Genomic DNA, 16,630 nt, shown 5'->3' with positions numbered 1-16,630 from the left:
TTTGTTGGGGAATTTAAGGATTGTTTGTTTCTCTAGGGCAAAGATGAATTTTTAGGACGAAGCTTGTGCTCCCCTCTGGTAAAGCTAAACTCAGAAATGGATATCACACCCAAACTTCTCTGGCACCCCTTAATGAATGGAGACAAAGCCTGTGGGGATGTCCTTGTAACCGCAGAACTGATTCTGAGGCACAAGGTACTTACTGAGTTCTCACATATTCTTTCATAGCAACTGCTTAAAATACTTGTTAATAACCCACGACACCATTCCCTTGAACTAAAGAGAGGCACTGACATTTCCATGTTTGTTTTACAGGATGGCTCCAACCTTCCCATCCTTCCCTCACAAAGGGCACCAAATCTATACATGGTTCCCCAGGGGATCAGACCTGTGGTCCAGCTCACTGCCATTGAGGTATGCAGCTCCCTAAGTTTTATGGATCAAGTCAAATGACATAGCGACAGAACTGGAATCCTTCACCTGGGAAATGAAATCTTGTCACCTGTTCTCTTGCTGTGCCCAACTTCCTAAAGCATTTGTCCGAAAATCTGAAATATTCATGGACATAGAAGGCTTGTTGAAACAAGAAGAACAGGTCAATTCCGGCCTTACTGAGGGAATTTGGGGTTCTCATTTACTGGGATCCAGGAGATTTCTGAGCTTTCCGTGTCCACTGGAGAGCTGGGAGAGGGAAGGCAAAGAGCAGTGTGTGTGTGTGTGTGTGTGTGTGTGTGTGCGCGTGTGCACAGAGAGCAGGAGACTCAAGAGGGGACTCAAGGTGGAGAGAGGCATGGGAGTAACAGGAAATGCTGACATGCCAGACAATCAGGGCGGACACAGGCTGATGGAGCTAACAGGTAGCTTGATGGACAGTGTCTGGTCCATTCTCAAGGTCTCTTCCTTGATGTTACCTTGAGATTTCCATTCTCAAGCTGTCTTGGTAAGAGTTTCCAGAGACCAAACAGATGGCTTTAAACAACAGCTATCATTTTTGAATGCTTACATGTCAGACGCTGTGTTAAGAAGTTTACACTTGATCCTCGGAATGACCCTGTGATAGATAATGCTGTCAGTCCTGTTTGCAGATGAGACATAGAGAGGTTACTAACTTGCCTGGGTTCACAGCCAGGATTTGATTCCTGCACTCTTCACTGCTCTGCTTTTTAGCAGCTCAGGCAGAGGAAAAGGGGCAAAACCACTTTCTCTGCATGACCTACAGGCTTTCCAGAATAAGAGTCTCAGAGATTTTAGGCAAATCTGCACAAGCCAACCTTAAAGAATTTCTGTTATTAAGGAAGAATGTTTCCTTTGAATATTATTTTTAATATACTGGGTTTTCTTTCTATCTCTTTATATTGTTTTCTTAGATTCTAGCTTGGGGCTTAAGAAATATGAAGAACTACCAGATGGCTTCTATCACATCCCCCAGCCTCATTGTGGAGTGTGGAGGGGAAAGGGTAGAATCAGTGGTGATCAAAAACCTTAAGAAGACACCCAACTTCCCAAGTTCTGTTCTCTTCATGAAAGTGGTACAGTATCAAGATTGTAATAGTCCATGTGTGTTGAGTACCTGAGTTTTATCTGAAATATGGATATATATATATATATATATAATCATACACACACACACAAAGTTTATATATTTCCAAACTCTGACAGCAAATAGAAAAACCCTGCCTTGGATTCAGCTTGCCAGTGACTTTTGTCCCTTAGACTCTCATACCATAGTGATGATTTCTTGAAGCTTTAGACATCCCCAGTGATACAGAAATATTTATGAGAATACGTATTTCTAGAATAAACTTTTCATCTGTTCAGCTACCAGGTTCAGGCTTTGGGTCAGTCCCCTGAGGGCAGAATACTAACCCTCAGTCCTGCCCTTGCAAGTGTGTATGGACTAGAAGCCTCCAGATAGGCACTGGCTGGCTGGGGAAGGGCAGGTGCGGAGCCCATTTGGGGCAGTGGGGCCATGCCCTAACAGCCCGTGACTGCACCCCTCCTCCAGGTGCTTCTGGAAGGCACCCACCTTGCTCCACGGGTGGTTAGGAATATGGGACAGTGTCAGATCCGGTTCACGGTCCTCCATCATAGGACCCCATAGGAGCAAGAAGAGGTCACCCAGTCCTCCCGCTTTTAAAGCAGTTAAATCCTTATCCTACTGTACTATATCAAAGAGATAAAATCAAGGCATTTCCTTGGCTCTGATGGAGTAGAAAGCCCAGGACCTTCACATTCCTTTTCTCTCCCTAGTCATTTGGTGTCACTAGCACACCATTCTCAAACTCTAGGGTCCCGTGATTTAACCTGGGCTTTTACAGATGAAGAAACTGAGACCTAGAGAGGGGGACACCTTATCCAGGTCCTGCAAGTGAGTGTCAGGCCACACTTTCTGTGCGGCAGTAGGTATGTGGAGAGGCGACAGCAGCAGCCCTGGGTGCCGGCTGCCTTCATACTCCCTGCCTTTTGTCTTTGCTCTCACCCTGCAAGACAGGCATTTTTCACTCCTTAAACACCCACTATAGCGGAAACCCAGAAGATAAGTAATTTACACCAGGGACGTAGCTGGCAAGTAGGCGGCCAGAGTTTGGACTTAGGTTCCTCCGGCTGCAAAGCCGTCCTCCTCCCCCCTGCAGTGTGCAGATGGAGTGCTGCAAGCCCGAATCCAATCGGGAAGTGATCGCCCCAGGCCACTCCGCCCACCCTTGCCTGCTCCCCAGCCCCTCCCCCACCCCCCACGTTCTAGTCTGAATCTAGTCTCAGTCAGCAGGAGAAAAGCCACTCAGTCAACCCCAACTTCGATTCCTTTGCAAGGCCAGAGATGGAAATGTATCTGAACCACATACCAGGCAGACCCCAAGACCAGCCCATGATTCCCTAATCAGGCAATGTCATCGAGGCCACCAAATTCCACAAGGAAGAACAGGAGGAGTCGAGGAAAAATGAGCATTCCATTTGGACACCAAACTTCCAAGACTAAAAGATTCCCAAGCCACAGTTATTTCCCTTGGAGATTCAGTTTGATCTCAGTTTCTTTTAAATGCTGAGTCTGCATCCTGTGACTGGGCACTGAGACCCTATTCTAAGCAGTTCACATACATCAATTAAACAACCCTCCTATTACTGAGGAGATAACCGGGGCTTTGAAAAGTTGCCTGAGGCCAAGCGACTCCTAGTAGCAGAGCCAGGATTTGACCCCAGGCCGTCTGGCTCGCAGCTCCCATCCTGAAGCACTATGCTGTTTGCCTAGCACATATATTCCTGAACTACATACTGTGAGTCCCCGGGGCTATACCAATCAGGCAAAAAGTCTGGGTTGGTCCCTTTGGGAGAATTTACTGGGAAGTTCTGCTACAGAGAAGTGACGCCTACCTCTGTGAATCCCCAGTTCTTGCCCAAGGAAGAATTGTACATGCCTCCTTTGGTGATCAAGGTCATTGACCACAGGCAGTTTGGGCGGAAGCCTGTCGTTGGGCAGTGCACCATCGACCGCCTGGACCGCTTTCGCTGCGACCCTTATGCGGGAAAGGAGGATCTTGTGCCACAGCTAAAAGGTAAAATTCACGTCTATAAATATCCCTTTGGGTTTTTCATGTGAGATCTGATTAAATCTTCACAGACCTCCTCAAGATAAAAAATATTCATGCAGATGAAGAACTCATTTGATTTCCAGTGGGCTATGTAACTTTCCCAAGGTGCTATAGTTAGTAGGTGGTAAAGTTAGATTTGAATTCCCACCTTGTTTGGGGGGGGGGGGCGGCATCCAGCGCCCAAACTGTTACCTTCTGAAGTAACCTATCCCTGGCTGAACATAAGCTGTCTCTTCGGGAGATGTTAAGTGCTTCATAATGTTTTCATGTAGTCAAGCAGAGAAGACAAACAAGGAAATGAGTAGTTGCAGTCAGTGTGATAAATGCTTTGAGCAAGAAATACAGCGGTCCCCTCCTGAGCAGTGAAGGGGGGTGGGGGAGGATTTTCATTTCTAATTGCTTTCTGTCTGTCATCCTCATGATCGCATCCCGTTATCGCGATGTCATTGGAAAGATACTATTTCATTGTTATCCGCAGAGGAAAAGCTGGGGACTTGTCTGCCGTAGGTCACATGATTCGTAGGTAAATGATAGTGGGGCATGGTGCTGACCTTAGGGCTCCAAATAAATAACAGCTAATGAGTAGCATTTTGCTATTGCCCATTCAATAATGACTTGTTTTTAGCTTACTGTGTGCCAGGGTCCGTGTTAGGGGCTGGGGAGTGGGTCAGCATAGTGAACAAAGTTCCAGGGCCCCTGGCTTCATGAGATTAGATGCCGTGGGGAACTATCACACATTCATTCAGCTGATCTTCGGTGCCTCAAGACTGAAACAGATGTCTTCTGTTTAAGCAGCTGTCCTGCTAACCAGTTCTAGTTAATCTTCCAGAAGGTTTGGTATTGATTTGACAGAGCATCTGAAACTCATCTGTTTCAGCATCCTATAGCCCTGATTCAGAGAAGAGGCTAAAATAAAATCCACAATCACACGTGGGCAAAAACAAACCTACATGAGTTTATCCAGAAATTTCCCATGCCAAGCATTTTGTGTTGAATTGATAGTACCTAAAATAGCAACATTTTTTATAGCAACAAGGATTACTATAACTGCAGCATTGTTTAATTTGGGGTTACTCAGTGGAGAGAAACCATTGTCCTAGCATTGCCCCTGCTGCTTTCATGAGACAAAGTTATTTGATCCAAATATGTGAATTCACAAATTCTGCAATCTTTCTCTGGCCTCCGAGTGTGGACTTGTTGGTGTCTATGGGGCAGGGGGGGGCGGGGGGGGGGCGGGTAGGATGGGGCTCAGGCAGAGGTCTCCTGGTTAGTGACTCTGTAATTAATGTGAAATATGGTCAAGGTTTCAGAGAACTCTTTGAAAAGGAAAATCCATAAGGAGTATGGGGTGGGCAAAGCATAATGTTCCCAAGACTAGAATCTGGTACTTTCTTAAAACCAAAAATAGAGTAAGAGTTGAGGAATGTAATTGGCTGGCCTAGTGTCAGAAGCATACAGAATAGCTTTCCTCCTGCCTTGAGGCTTTGTTTACGTGAGGCTGGTAAAGCAGAGAACTGCTAAGAAGGAGCTTGCATACAGTTGTGTTCCCGCACACCTACCCAACTGGCTGTCACGTCCTGTGTTGTAGCTGGCAGAAGTTTTGGGGGGAGCCTGTTTTGGAAATGTAGAGACTGCTGGTAGGGATGGGGGTGCTGTGTGGATATCGAATGAGCCAGCACAGCAAGTGGAGTATCGCAGATGTTCAGTAAATGTCACTCTCCCTGTCTCCCCAGTGTCCCCCTAATCCTTTCCCATTTCATTGAGCATTTACTCTGCCCTGGGCGCTGGCGTGTTAAGACACAAGCTCTGGGGTCAGACAGCCCTAGGTCATCTACTTCCACTTCCTACTGGCTGTTTAACCTGAAGCGAGTAACTTGGATTCTCTTAGCCTCGATTCGTTTTTTAATCTTTATAATGGGGATAATGGTGCATATTCTACAGGATTATTGAGGGATTAAATGAGATAAAGTACGTAAAAGGCTTAGTCCACTCCCTGGCACGTGGTATGTACCTAAAATGTGTCTTCCCTCCCCTGCTTTTGGTCCTACACGGGTGGGTTAAACAGAAAGTTCTTTTGGCTTTGCAGTTTGTTCTGTCTGGGTGCTGGCCTCCCATTGAATGTCTGACTGCCCAATGCCGTCTTCCATAAAGGGTAGACATACTCCTCACCCACACCCGTGCCCTAGGCTGAGTGGAAGCAAACCTGGTGAGCCCAGGGGCTACCCCTGAGCCCTTGCACTAATCCCAAAATCCGGAGCCACAAATACAGTTGATCCTTGAACAACGCAGGGGTTAGGAGCACTGACCTTCATGCAGTCAGAAATCCATGTACAACTTTGACTCCCCTAAAGCTTAACTACTAATAGCCTCCTGTTGACCAGAAGCCTTAAATACCAATAACATAAACAGTCCATTAACACATTTTTTGTATGTTGTATATTTTATACACTGGATTCTTACAATAAAATAAGCTAGAGAAAAGAAGACATTAGGAAAATCATAAGGGGTGCCTGGGTGGCTCAGTCGGTGAAGCTTCTGACTTCAGCTCAGGTCGTGATCTCGCGGTTTGTGAGTTCAAGCCCCGTGTCGAGCTCTGTGCTGACAGCTCAGAGCCTGGAACCTGCTTCACATTCTGTGTCTCCCTCTCTCTCTCTGCCCTTCCCCCGCTCATGTTCTGTCTCTCTCTCAAAAAATAAACATTAAAAATTTTAAAAAAATACAATCATAAGGAAAATAAAATATATTTACAGTACCATAGTGTATTGAAACAATTCCACACATAAGCGGACCTGCACAGTTCAAACCCGTGTTGTTCCGGGTCAGCCGTATTCTGGGAATTGCATAAAACCAGGGTGACGCCTCTTCCCTGTGCTCCCACCGTGGGAACCGGAGCTGAATGAGCCGCCTGCAGCTTCAGGCCTGAAATGTGCAACTGTTTGCCCTGCTTTGCTTTGCTGTGTCTTGGGAACAGATTCTAAGAAGGTGAAGCTCCTTCCGATGTGGATTTCCTTCTCCGCTCATGTCCTCTAAAGACATTGGTCTTTCTTGACACAATTGAACCGTTCTTTTTTGAGCACTTCCTGTGTACAGGTACTGGGCTAATTGTCCAAGACAAGAGAAAATGTCTAAACCTACATCACGTTTTGGGAAAAGTGATGAGTTACTGGGTCACCTTCTCCATTCGGGGATGGTCCTGTACACTCAGTGAGTGAGTCCTACCCATGAGTAAAGTCTACTTTCCACTGTGGCTGCTGAACTTGAACTTCAACTAGAATGTTCAGTACTGTTTTTTTCCTAAGTATCTTGGGTGAGAAATTGTTTGTCTTGCAGCCTCCCTTCTGTCTACCCCACCCTGCCGGGACGTCATTATTGAAATAGAAGACACCAAACCATTACTGGCTTCAAAGGTAGGTTTCAGAACTGATCATCGGATAATATCAGTTTTATTTTCCAGGTGCCTAGGCATTGGGCGAATTCAGGCATACCGCCATTCAATGCAATTAAAATAATAATAACCAAGCCAATTTATGGAGGTAGAATAAAGAATCTGAATCTCACACTCATCAGTAATTAAATGACGTTGTGTAGATTAATGTCCTCTACCCTGGGTCACCCGGGATACTTAAAATAATACCCGGGACCAGGCCCCACCCTCCAAGAGGAAGAGGGACCTAGTAAACATCAGTATGTTAAAAAATCTCTCCAAGCGCTTCTAATGTGCAGGCAGGTCTGAGAACCATTGGTGTGAACAGTCTGAATGATACCATTTGCTAGAAAGGGAAATTTCAGGAAGTGGTTTGTAGCACTGAACATTCCAAAGAAGGGGTGCATGCATGAAGTAGAAATGTCATGGATTTTTAATGACCCTATTTGCCCATGTGTGGGTTATCTAAGATTTTTATATTCATTGTGGTTTTGAGGTGAAGAAATTGGTGGAAATGCTCACTCAGGACCCTATTTTAGAACCATCGCAGCCAATTCTACAAGAAGGAAAGGGAGGGTGGGGGGAAGAAAGGTCTCAGTCCAGAAAAAAGAAAACATCAAATATCTCCCTGTTTGTGTTGGCATTTAGGATGGACTTTCACAGCATGTTTTAATGTGCAAACTGGCCAAAAAATGCACATGATTGCACTTTAATATGTTATGTCCATAAACAGTGCCTTTTAAAAAATTCACTTCCTTCCCACTTCATTAAGCTCACTAACAACTGGACCATATGAAATGTGGTCTCCACAGCCAGCTCTGTGTCGCAGTGCATTTGATTCTGCTCCCTGGGAATCCTCCACAGTCATAAATGACAATATCAAATCTGTGAAACACCACATTTGCTCTGCAAACGACCTCACATATTCCCACCAAAACAGTGGTGGCCTAGGGAGAAATTAAGTACTGTATACTTAAGAACCTTGATTGATAATACGTTTTCACAACGGCCCAGGAAAAGGGCAGTTTTAGATCCTGTTCTGTAACCTGTCTCCAGTTTTCTTACTTTCCATGGCCAAACAATTCTTATTCGTGCCTGCTGTGTCCTCGGTAGCCCTACATATGGGGGATCAAGAAGAATCAAGGCCAATCTTTGCTGATATTGTCACTCATTTCGTAACAGTAGTTGACCGATGACTGGGCTACTGGAACAACACATTGTGAAAGGTTAGTTTACATCATAGAATCTGAGTTGCAGCGGAACAGGATTGGAGGCGGTAGCACTCGGAACTGCCATTGTTCAGCGCCCCCCCCTCCCTCCTGATCTGAGGTTTCACTTTCCCCGCGGTCGACTGCTGTCCCAAAACACACGGTCCTCCTTCTGACGCAGTGTCAGAGGGGCAATAGTAGCCTGACACTGCGTCACAGCCCCTATGTCACTCACCTCACCCGTCTCATCACTTAGGCATATTATCATCTCGCATCATCAGAAGGGTGAGTTCAGTACAATAAGATATTTTGAAAGAGAGACCATAGCCGCAAAACTTATTACAGTATATTGTTATAATTGTTCTATTTAATTATTAGTTATTGTTGATCTCTCACTGTGCCTGATTTATACATTAAACTTTATCATAGGTATGTGTGTATAGGAAAAAGCATAATATATACAAGGTTCAATTCCACCCGCAGTTTCAGGCATCCACTAAAGGTCTTGGGACGTATGCCCCGCTGACAAGTGGGGACTACTATACTGTACATGACTTTAGCCAGCTTGTGCTGCTAACACCTAGCTGAGGCACACTGTGTTAGGAAAGGCCGGTTGGAATCTCCCCTCAAAAACTGACTCCACCCATACATTAGGGAAGACAGTACACATCTCGGCAAAGTCAAATGAATGAAGTTGAGCTTTGGAAGAGCAAATAATAACAACTTTGCTGATGTCCTATATTACATGTACATGATGTGCGTGCATTACATGTACATGTGATATATGTGTAATGTATGTCCGTTACCACTAATCTGGGTAAATTGAGAGAGTAAGTCAAAACTAACTGCTGTTGATGTGAGCTGGAGGCTAGGGCTTTGGGTGACTGTCCTGTGCTTACAGAAACTCACACCGTTACCCTGTGAGATCTCTGGGGTTCCTTTTTATTTTTTTTAATTTTAATGTTTATTTTTGAGAGAGACAGAGTGTGAGCAGGGGAGGGGCAGAGAGAGAGGGAGACACAGAATCTGAAGCAGGCTCCAGGCTCAAGCTGTCAGCACAGAGCCCGACATGGGCCTTGTAACTCACAAACCACGAGATCATGACCTGAGCCAAAGTCAGATTCTTAAGCGACTGAGCCATCCAGGTGCCCCGGATCTCTGGGAGTTCTTAAATGGGCTCAGCATTACCACAAGAAAGGTGGTGCCTGGGGCAAATTGGTAAGTGCTAGCCAGATGACATGGGCATTCCTACATGGCCATTTCAACAATTACCTTCCAATTCCAGTGTTTAAGCAGTATGTCAACAGCACTCAGCAAAATGGCTTCTCCAACGACAGTGCATGTATGTATGATGAGAAAATGCATGAAGCTGCTTGGGACCACGGGGACCTTGGTCTAAAGACTTGAATTCTCCTTTCAGATTCCTTCTAATACTAGATTTTGGAGTGAAAGGTGATCTTTAAGCAAATGTGATTGTTTGAAGCTCGGGGAGACTCTTGCCATGCAGATACCATAAAGCAAGCTTCTTGAGATGCTCCCGTCCCTTTTCCGCATGAACTCCTGAGTAAATGGGCGTGAATAAATTCTCCCATATTAATCCTAACTTTTAAAACCAGACACTTGTTTTGAGTCACGCTTTTTAAACCATAAACTATTCTCTTCTTGGAAATTATTTCAGATAGCTAAAAATAGATGTGAATAAACAGACTTTAAAAATCTTTTTAAAAAATTCAGGAACCATTCAGAATGTGAATGTACTTTTGGCATAAAGTCCCTCTCTCCAAAATCTCAATCTGGCTGCGATTTAACCTTTAATCCTGCTTTGGTATGAATCTAATATAACAAACTGTTACATCTGTCTATCTCTCTGCCTCTCTTGGCAATGCTGTGTACTGAATAAACGCCAATCAGAAAACACCAAGGGGCGCTTAACAGAGGAAGCCCTGTGGGCCGCCTCATACAACAGCTGCAGGAAGGGCCTATAATGAGGAGCTGCCGTCTCCTCACATGAGAAATGAAGTTAGGATTTCAGAAAGGGGGTCTAGATAGCAGTTCCTCAGACTGCCCCTGAAGGTGAACTTGGGTGACAACCAGCAGGCACGGAAAGAAAACTCAAGCCCAGCATCCGAGCTCACCATTCCCTCATCTCTTGGATGCACCCTGAGATCAGGGGTGGATTCTCCATGCAGAAGCTCAGATGGAAGCATTTGACCGTGAGAAACTTGACATCTTCGAACAGTGTTGATGGACGCATCTGTATTTGGTGCTGTAACAGAGGCATGGGGAAAAAGCAAGGAAAGGCAGCTACATGATGATGCTGCAGCCATGCTAGACATGATTTTCCCCCGACAGGAGTTTTTGAAGGGATAAGAATAAGGCCAATTTGGGGAATACTTTAGGAGCTAAGTGAAATGAAAGGTTGGGGGCAGACTGATGAGTGGCCACACTTCCATGCACCCCCATCCCTCCCGTCTTGTGACCACTGTGCTGGCAGACAATGAGATTATCTAACCCTTGAGAACATGGGATGTGGGTGGCTACCTCCAACCCTTCCATTTTAATACTATTTGTAACTCATGTGCACGTTTTCAGAGAAGAAACCAGGAAGGTGTGTTTAATTATGAGATCATCTTGAATACTTTAAATAATCCATCAAAATGTTGATCATCTAAAGCATGCATGAAAATTAATTTCTCCTTCTTCTTTCTCTTTAAACCTGATGCTCATGGGGTCTCCATATCTGTGTGACCTGACACGGTTTGCCCTCTTCCTGTGCATATATGTGATAAACAGCTGACAGAAAAGGTAACTATTGTACATGCTTTGCTAGATTTAAGATTCATTTTAGATTTTCTGCCTATAGCTGATACGTAAAGAAACTTTTTAAAATCCAGGCTTAGTTTACTGACTATAAAGGGGAAATAATTCTGTATTGTGTGTGTGTGTGTGTGTGTGTGTGTGTGTGTGTGTGTGTTTGCATGTCTGTGGTACACAGAAAGGAAATAGCTTTTCTTGAGTGTTCCTTCCCTGCCCCCTACCCAGACTAAGAGTCTATGTTACAGGTGACACTGTTTCCCCCCCCCCCCCAGCAAGATCACTCTTTCCCAGGTATATTAAAATAAGCAATGGGTGGGTCTGATGAGGCTCTATTCTTGTTAAAAATTTGAGTGGAACTTATAGCAGCCTTTAATAAACTATAGGCTTCTGCAGTTTTAAATTGTTGTACAAGTGACTCTGATATGCTATCCCCTCTGCCCAACCAAGAGCTACCCGTCTAAACCAGAGGTTCTGAACACTGACCGCACAATGGGATCGCCTGTGGAATTTAAGGAAACATTCCTGAATGCCCAGGACTCCCCCAGGCTGATTGAATTAGAAACCCCAAGGACAGGTTGGGAGCCACTTGTCTAAATGACCCATAATGCCTCCTTACTGTGTTTTACATTTTATCATTTTTAAAGCTCTTTCTCCTAATGATCTTTTTTGATTTCCAAAACAACTCTCTGAAGTAGATGGAAACAGGTAGTGCTCTTACCCACTCGGTGGATGAAGAAATTGATGCTCAGAGATGTTGGATAACTTGCCCAAGCCGATGTGGCTTATAATGTGAGAGTACAGCTTATAACGTAAAGGATGGGACTGGAATTAGAACCAGTTTTTCCACCTCTCAGCTTAGCTTTGTTTTATGATGCATTGCTGGCTATAAGGACTAAAGAAATGAAATAGTGGAAAACTTAAGGGAAGTTTTATCTAATTAATTTGTATATATAAATATCAAGTCAACAGGCTAAAAAAGTAAAATCAGACTAATGAATATATTGTGTCTATAGTAAGAAATCATCTAGGGGCACCTGGGTAGCTCAGCAGGTTGAGCATCTGACTCTTGATTTCAGCTGGGTCATTCATGATCCCAGGGTTGTGGGATCTAGCCCCATGTGGGGCTCTGCACTGAGCATGAAGCCTGCCTGAGATTCCCTCTCTCCCTATCCTTCTGCCCCTCTCCACCACTCATGCTTTTTCTCTCTCTCTAAAACTAAAATAAATAAAATATTTTTTTAAAAAAGAATCTATTATAGATCTGGGCATTAGATCCCACCAAGGATGGTCATTTCACCTGTAGCTTCTGGGTAGAAGAATCGTGAATGCTGAATCTGAATCTACATGTAAACAAAAATCCTATCATCTCCCCTGTTTCAGGTTCAGAAGTACCTATTTCTCTTACCTGTTACATATGGGTTTTCCTGCACTGATTGGAAATCCGCGTCAATACTACATAAAGGTTTTTCCATTTTGATGTCTTTCATTAGGAGGAAGAAATCGTTGACTGGTGGAGCAAATTTTATGCTTCCACAGGGGAACATGAAAAATGTGGACAATATGTTCAGAAGGGCTATTCCAAACTCAAGGTACCTGGGCCTGTGCTGCTGTGGGTGAGGGAATGGCATCCATTGCAACTGACCATGGGCAGAGCTAAGTAGAAGACAAAAGGGGGTGATGGGGAGGGGCCCGGGGCACCTCTGGCTTCCTAGAGAGTCTTCTTGCAATAGGCTTTGGCTTTGCCAAGATTCCAGGAGCTTGAGGACAGCTGTTGATTTATGGTTATGTGACTGCCACTTTGGGGCTGAGGGCATCTGACAGAGGGTTGGGAATGGGTTGGCACCACACTAATTAGGCCAACAATTATCCAGTTCAACCCAAGGAACCCTAAAAGTCATGCTCTTACAGAACAGTGTGAAATGTCAACATGCCTGTCCTCCAAACAGGCATCCATTTCACCAGCTGAAAAGTTGATTCTGTTACATGGGTATAACATACCATCACAACCATGGACACATGTGTCCAGGAGGAAGGTGAACTGTTGAGCTAGGCAGATCTGGCTATCTGTGATCTCCTGGTTTAATGTTTTGAGTTTCCAATTCTTCATTCCATGTTTCAGGCTATAATTAATGTGCTTAAGTAGAAGCAAATGCTAAAGTTTTCAGAACATTGCATGGGAGGAAAAAAAATTTTAAATGAGAAATATCTAGCCATTAAAATGATTTTCCCCATCAAAGTAGAAAACCTCCACATATTTTCACCTTATTATCATAACATCTCAGTGCAGCTCAAGAAACACCAGCATGTAAAGAACCACTAATTTGGAAAAATGATCAAACTGCTCAGGTAGATCAGTCCCCGAACCACCCTCCCTTCCTCCCTCCTTTCCTCCCTCATTCTCATTCTTGTTCCTCCTCTTCTCCTGTTTCTGTTATGGAGGTATAATTTACGTACAATAAAGGAATCCATTCAATGGGTTGTGATAGTTGTATGCGTCTACGTGTAAACCGCCCCCCAAAACAAGGCAGAGAACATTTCCATCATCACAGAGAGCTCCTGTGCACCCCTTCCAGCCAATTATCCACCATTGCCCACCACTCTTGGAGACAGCTGATCTGGTTTATCACCATAGACTTTTGCCTGTTTTTACACTCCATATAAATAGGCTTATACCAGATGTATTTTGTGTGTGTCTGGCTTTTTTAGCCCAACACAGTTGTTTTGAGATCCATCACGCTATCCTGTGTATCGGTACTCTGTCCCTTCTTATTGCTGAGTGGCAGTTCATTGTACAGATATACTGCGATTTGTGTATCCATTCTCCTGAGGATGAAGCTGCTTCAGACCTTCTCGTATCATGTGGACGTGTTTTCATTTTTCTTAATAAACACTTAGGAATGCAGCCTCTGCATCATAGAGTCACTGGGTATTTAACTCAATAAGAAACTGCCAGATGTTTGCCCCAAGTGGTTGTGCCCTTCTACATTCCTGCCAGCGATGTGAGGGTTCCCGTTGCTGCATCCACACCCTCACGCCCACTTGGTATTGCCAGTCTTTTTGGTTTAGACCCCACCTGCATTTTAATGAGAAATTAAGAAGCTGTTGATGGTTTTCAGGTATATGATTGTGAACTGGAGGATGTAACAGAATTCGGCGGCCTGACCGACTTTTCGGATACTTTCAAGCTGTATCGAGGCAAATCCGATGAAAATGAAGATCCTTCTGTGGTAGGAGAGTTTAAGGTGAGCAACGTGTGTTTCTGTTCTGTTTCAAATCCACCTTTAATTTCTTTAGAGACCTAGGATAATGGACAGCCAGCCTCTGGGGCAGGGACATGTCCTCTGACATCTGAAGGATGCTACAAGGTGATGACAAGAAAACGGGCCATGGGGTGGGGGCCAGAAGCCTCAAAGCCGTTCTCAGTACATTTCTGTCATCCTGCCTGTGCCATCCAAACTTGAGTCCTGCAGATTCAGCGTCGTCAAGACCTCATTTCTCCTCCCTGCCCCCACTACCTCCTCCCCGCCTTCCAGCAGGACCACCAGGCAACTTCCTGACCTTTCTGCCCTACTCCAGTCCATTCCCCATGCAGCCCAACACGATCATGTTTCTTGACTCCTAAAAGATGTCGGGTTTCCACGATGGCTCAGGTCCCAACTCCTTCCTAAGGCAGAGCTGGCCTTCCCCGAGCTCCTCTGCTCCCTCGCCCTGGTGCGCTGCTGCTCAAGGACCTCTCCCAGGCCCCAGACACACCTCGTCTGCTCACAACTGGGAGCCTCGGGACAGGCTCTTCTGCCTTCCCTCTCTGTGGTCTGACAAACTCCTACTCATCCTTTTCAAGGTCAGCTCAAGTGTCACATTCTTTGTGAAGTGTTCCCGGGTTGCTTCTGGCAGAGTGACTCACTCCCGCTCTGGGCTCCCACAGGTCTGCTTCCTGCCACCATTAAAGCACCTTTCACACTGGGAGTATCGGCTTTCGTGACCGCCCCTCCCTCCGACCACAGCCCGCAAATCCCAGGCACCTGTGCTGCTACTTCCCAACCCTTTCCAACAGTAGACATTGCTAATCGATCAGAACACTATACCCTACCTACCCTACCCATGTTCTCGGCATCCTTCTCACTGTGGCTTCCCAGCAAGCCATCAAAGAAGGCCTAAGAATCAAACCTATCTAATATCCCTGTGCCAGACTGGGTTCCTTGAGTTCATTTTGGGGTCCCTGATGCCCGACACATAGTAGTAAGTGCTTATTACTTCACACTGCTTTGCTGGATGAGTGTAGCTGGAACTAAGACCCACATGTTTGGAATCCAACTTGAGTGCTTTCTCTTGTACTTAATTAAGCTCATTTCAGGATATGATGTATGGCCTGTCAAGCTGGCCTGATGGCTCACTCGTTCAAAAAACATTTATGGTGCCCCATAGACATGCCCGGCCCTGTGTTAGGTCTTGGAGACAGAGTGATAAACAAGACCCAGTCCCCACCCTCAGGAAGCTCCCAGTCTCATGAAGAATGTAGACAATAAGTAAACAAGCACAATGCAGAGGTCAGTGCTGCAGCAGGGGTGAGCGCAGAAGACACATCCAACCCAGAGGCAATCAGGGAGGTTTCCTGGAAGAAGAGACACTTTTTAGTTGAGACCTGAGGGATGAACAGGAGTTTGCCTGGGGGGTGGGAGGGGGCTTACAGGGGTGACACCAGAAAAGGGAAATCACCCTTAGTACTTTACTCGGTTTAAAAAATAATCACTTTTGGGGTGCCTGGGTGGCTCAGTCAGTTAAGTGTCCGACTTTGGCTCAGGTCATGATCTCACAGTTCGTGAGTTTGAGCCCTGTGTCGGGCTCTGTGCTGACAGCTCAGAGCCTGGAGCCTGCTTCGGATTCTGTCTCCTCTCTCTGCCCCTCCCCGACTCGTGCTCGCTCTCTCTCTCTCTCTCTCTCTCAAAAATAAACGTTAAAAAAATTGTTTTAAATAAAAATAAAAAATAAATTAAAAATAATCACTTTGATTCCTATCTTCAAAATATGTGCAGGGTTTTACTCCTCACCACCTCCTTTGCCACCATACCGGTCCAGCTCTTGTCTCGATTTGTGCCTGGTCTTCCTGTTTCTGCCCTGCCGTTTCTTCTCTGTAATCAGTTAAATACTTATTTTATCATCATTTTACCTTCCCTACTGGAAATGTGTATAGTGTAATAGACATTGTTCCCTTCACGAAAGGCAGCCCCTGTGGCTGCTCCAGAATGCGTGGCAGAGGAAGGCAGGAGTCCTCCGCCCAGGTCACCAGGGGCCTTGTGAGGATATCTGTGTGTCTCTCTCTTAGGGCTCCTTTAGAATCTACTCCCTGTCGGATGACCCCAGTGTGCCGGCCCCTCCCAGGCAGTTTCGGGAATTACCTGACAGCGTCCCACAGGAATGCACGGTTAGGATTTACATTGTTCGAGGCTTAGAGCTCCAGCCCCAAGACAACAATGGCCTGGTAAGAGTTTGGGTGTGGGGCCTTCTTCTGTAGCAAGATAATTACAGTCATCAGCCACAATAATTGTCATGTTCTTTCTTTTGGGGCGTCTGTTATCTCACTAGGGGAAAGATAC

The 16,630-nt window shown here is 45.3% G+C and overlaps 1 protein-coding gene across 6 annotated transcripts in view; it reads left to right on the top strand.

Moving 5' to 3' along the window:
- MYOF (myoferlin) overlaps nucleotides 1-16,630 on the top strand; it is a 154,090-nt gene that overhangs the window by 116,268 nt on the left and 21,192 nt on the right. For 5 of the 6 annotated variants that reach the window (XR_008424886.1, XM_019445110.2, XM_019445108.2 and 2 more), the window contains 9 exons: nucleotides 37-195; nucleotides 316-414; nucleotides 1,368-1,529; nucleotides 3,386-3,551; nucleotides 6,918-6,994; nucleotides 11,013-11,024; nucleotides 12,527-12,625; nucleotides 14,153-14,278; nucleotides 16,360-16,515. Coding sequence is in view for 5 of the 6 variants with exons in the window: in XM_019445110.2 (XP_019300655.2) it covers nucleotides 37-195; nucleotides 316-414; nucleotides 1,368-1,529; nucleotides 3,386-3,551; nucleotides 6,918-6,994; nucleotides 11,013-11,024; nucleotides 12,527-12,625; nucleotides 14,153-14,278; nucleotides 16,360-16,515 (1,056 nt within the window). In the remaining variant the exon portion in view is untranslated. The remainder of the gene's footprint in view (nucleotides 1-36; nucleotides 196-315; nucleotides 415-1,367; nucleotides 1,530-3,385; nucleotides 3,552-6,917; nucleotides 6,995-11,012; nucleotides 11,025-12,526; nucleotides 12,626-14,152; nucleotides 14,279-16,359; nucleotides 16,516-16,630) is intronic. The other variant, XM_053909733.1, reaches the window with a different exon arrangement.

The sequence above is a fragment of the Panthera pardus genome, unplaced genomic scaffold (genome assembly GCF_024362965.1).
Source record: "Panthera pardus isolate Hobbes unplaced genomic scaffold, ASM2436296v1 HiC_scaffold_22, whole genome shotgun sequence".
NCBI lineage: Eukaryota > Metazoa > Chordata > Mammalia > Carnivora > Felidae > Panthera > Panthera pardus.
Note: the sequence above shows the minus strand (reverse complement) of the source record. Positions and strands in the feature narration are given on the sequence as shown.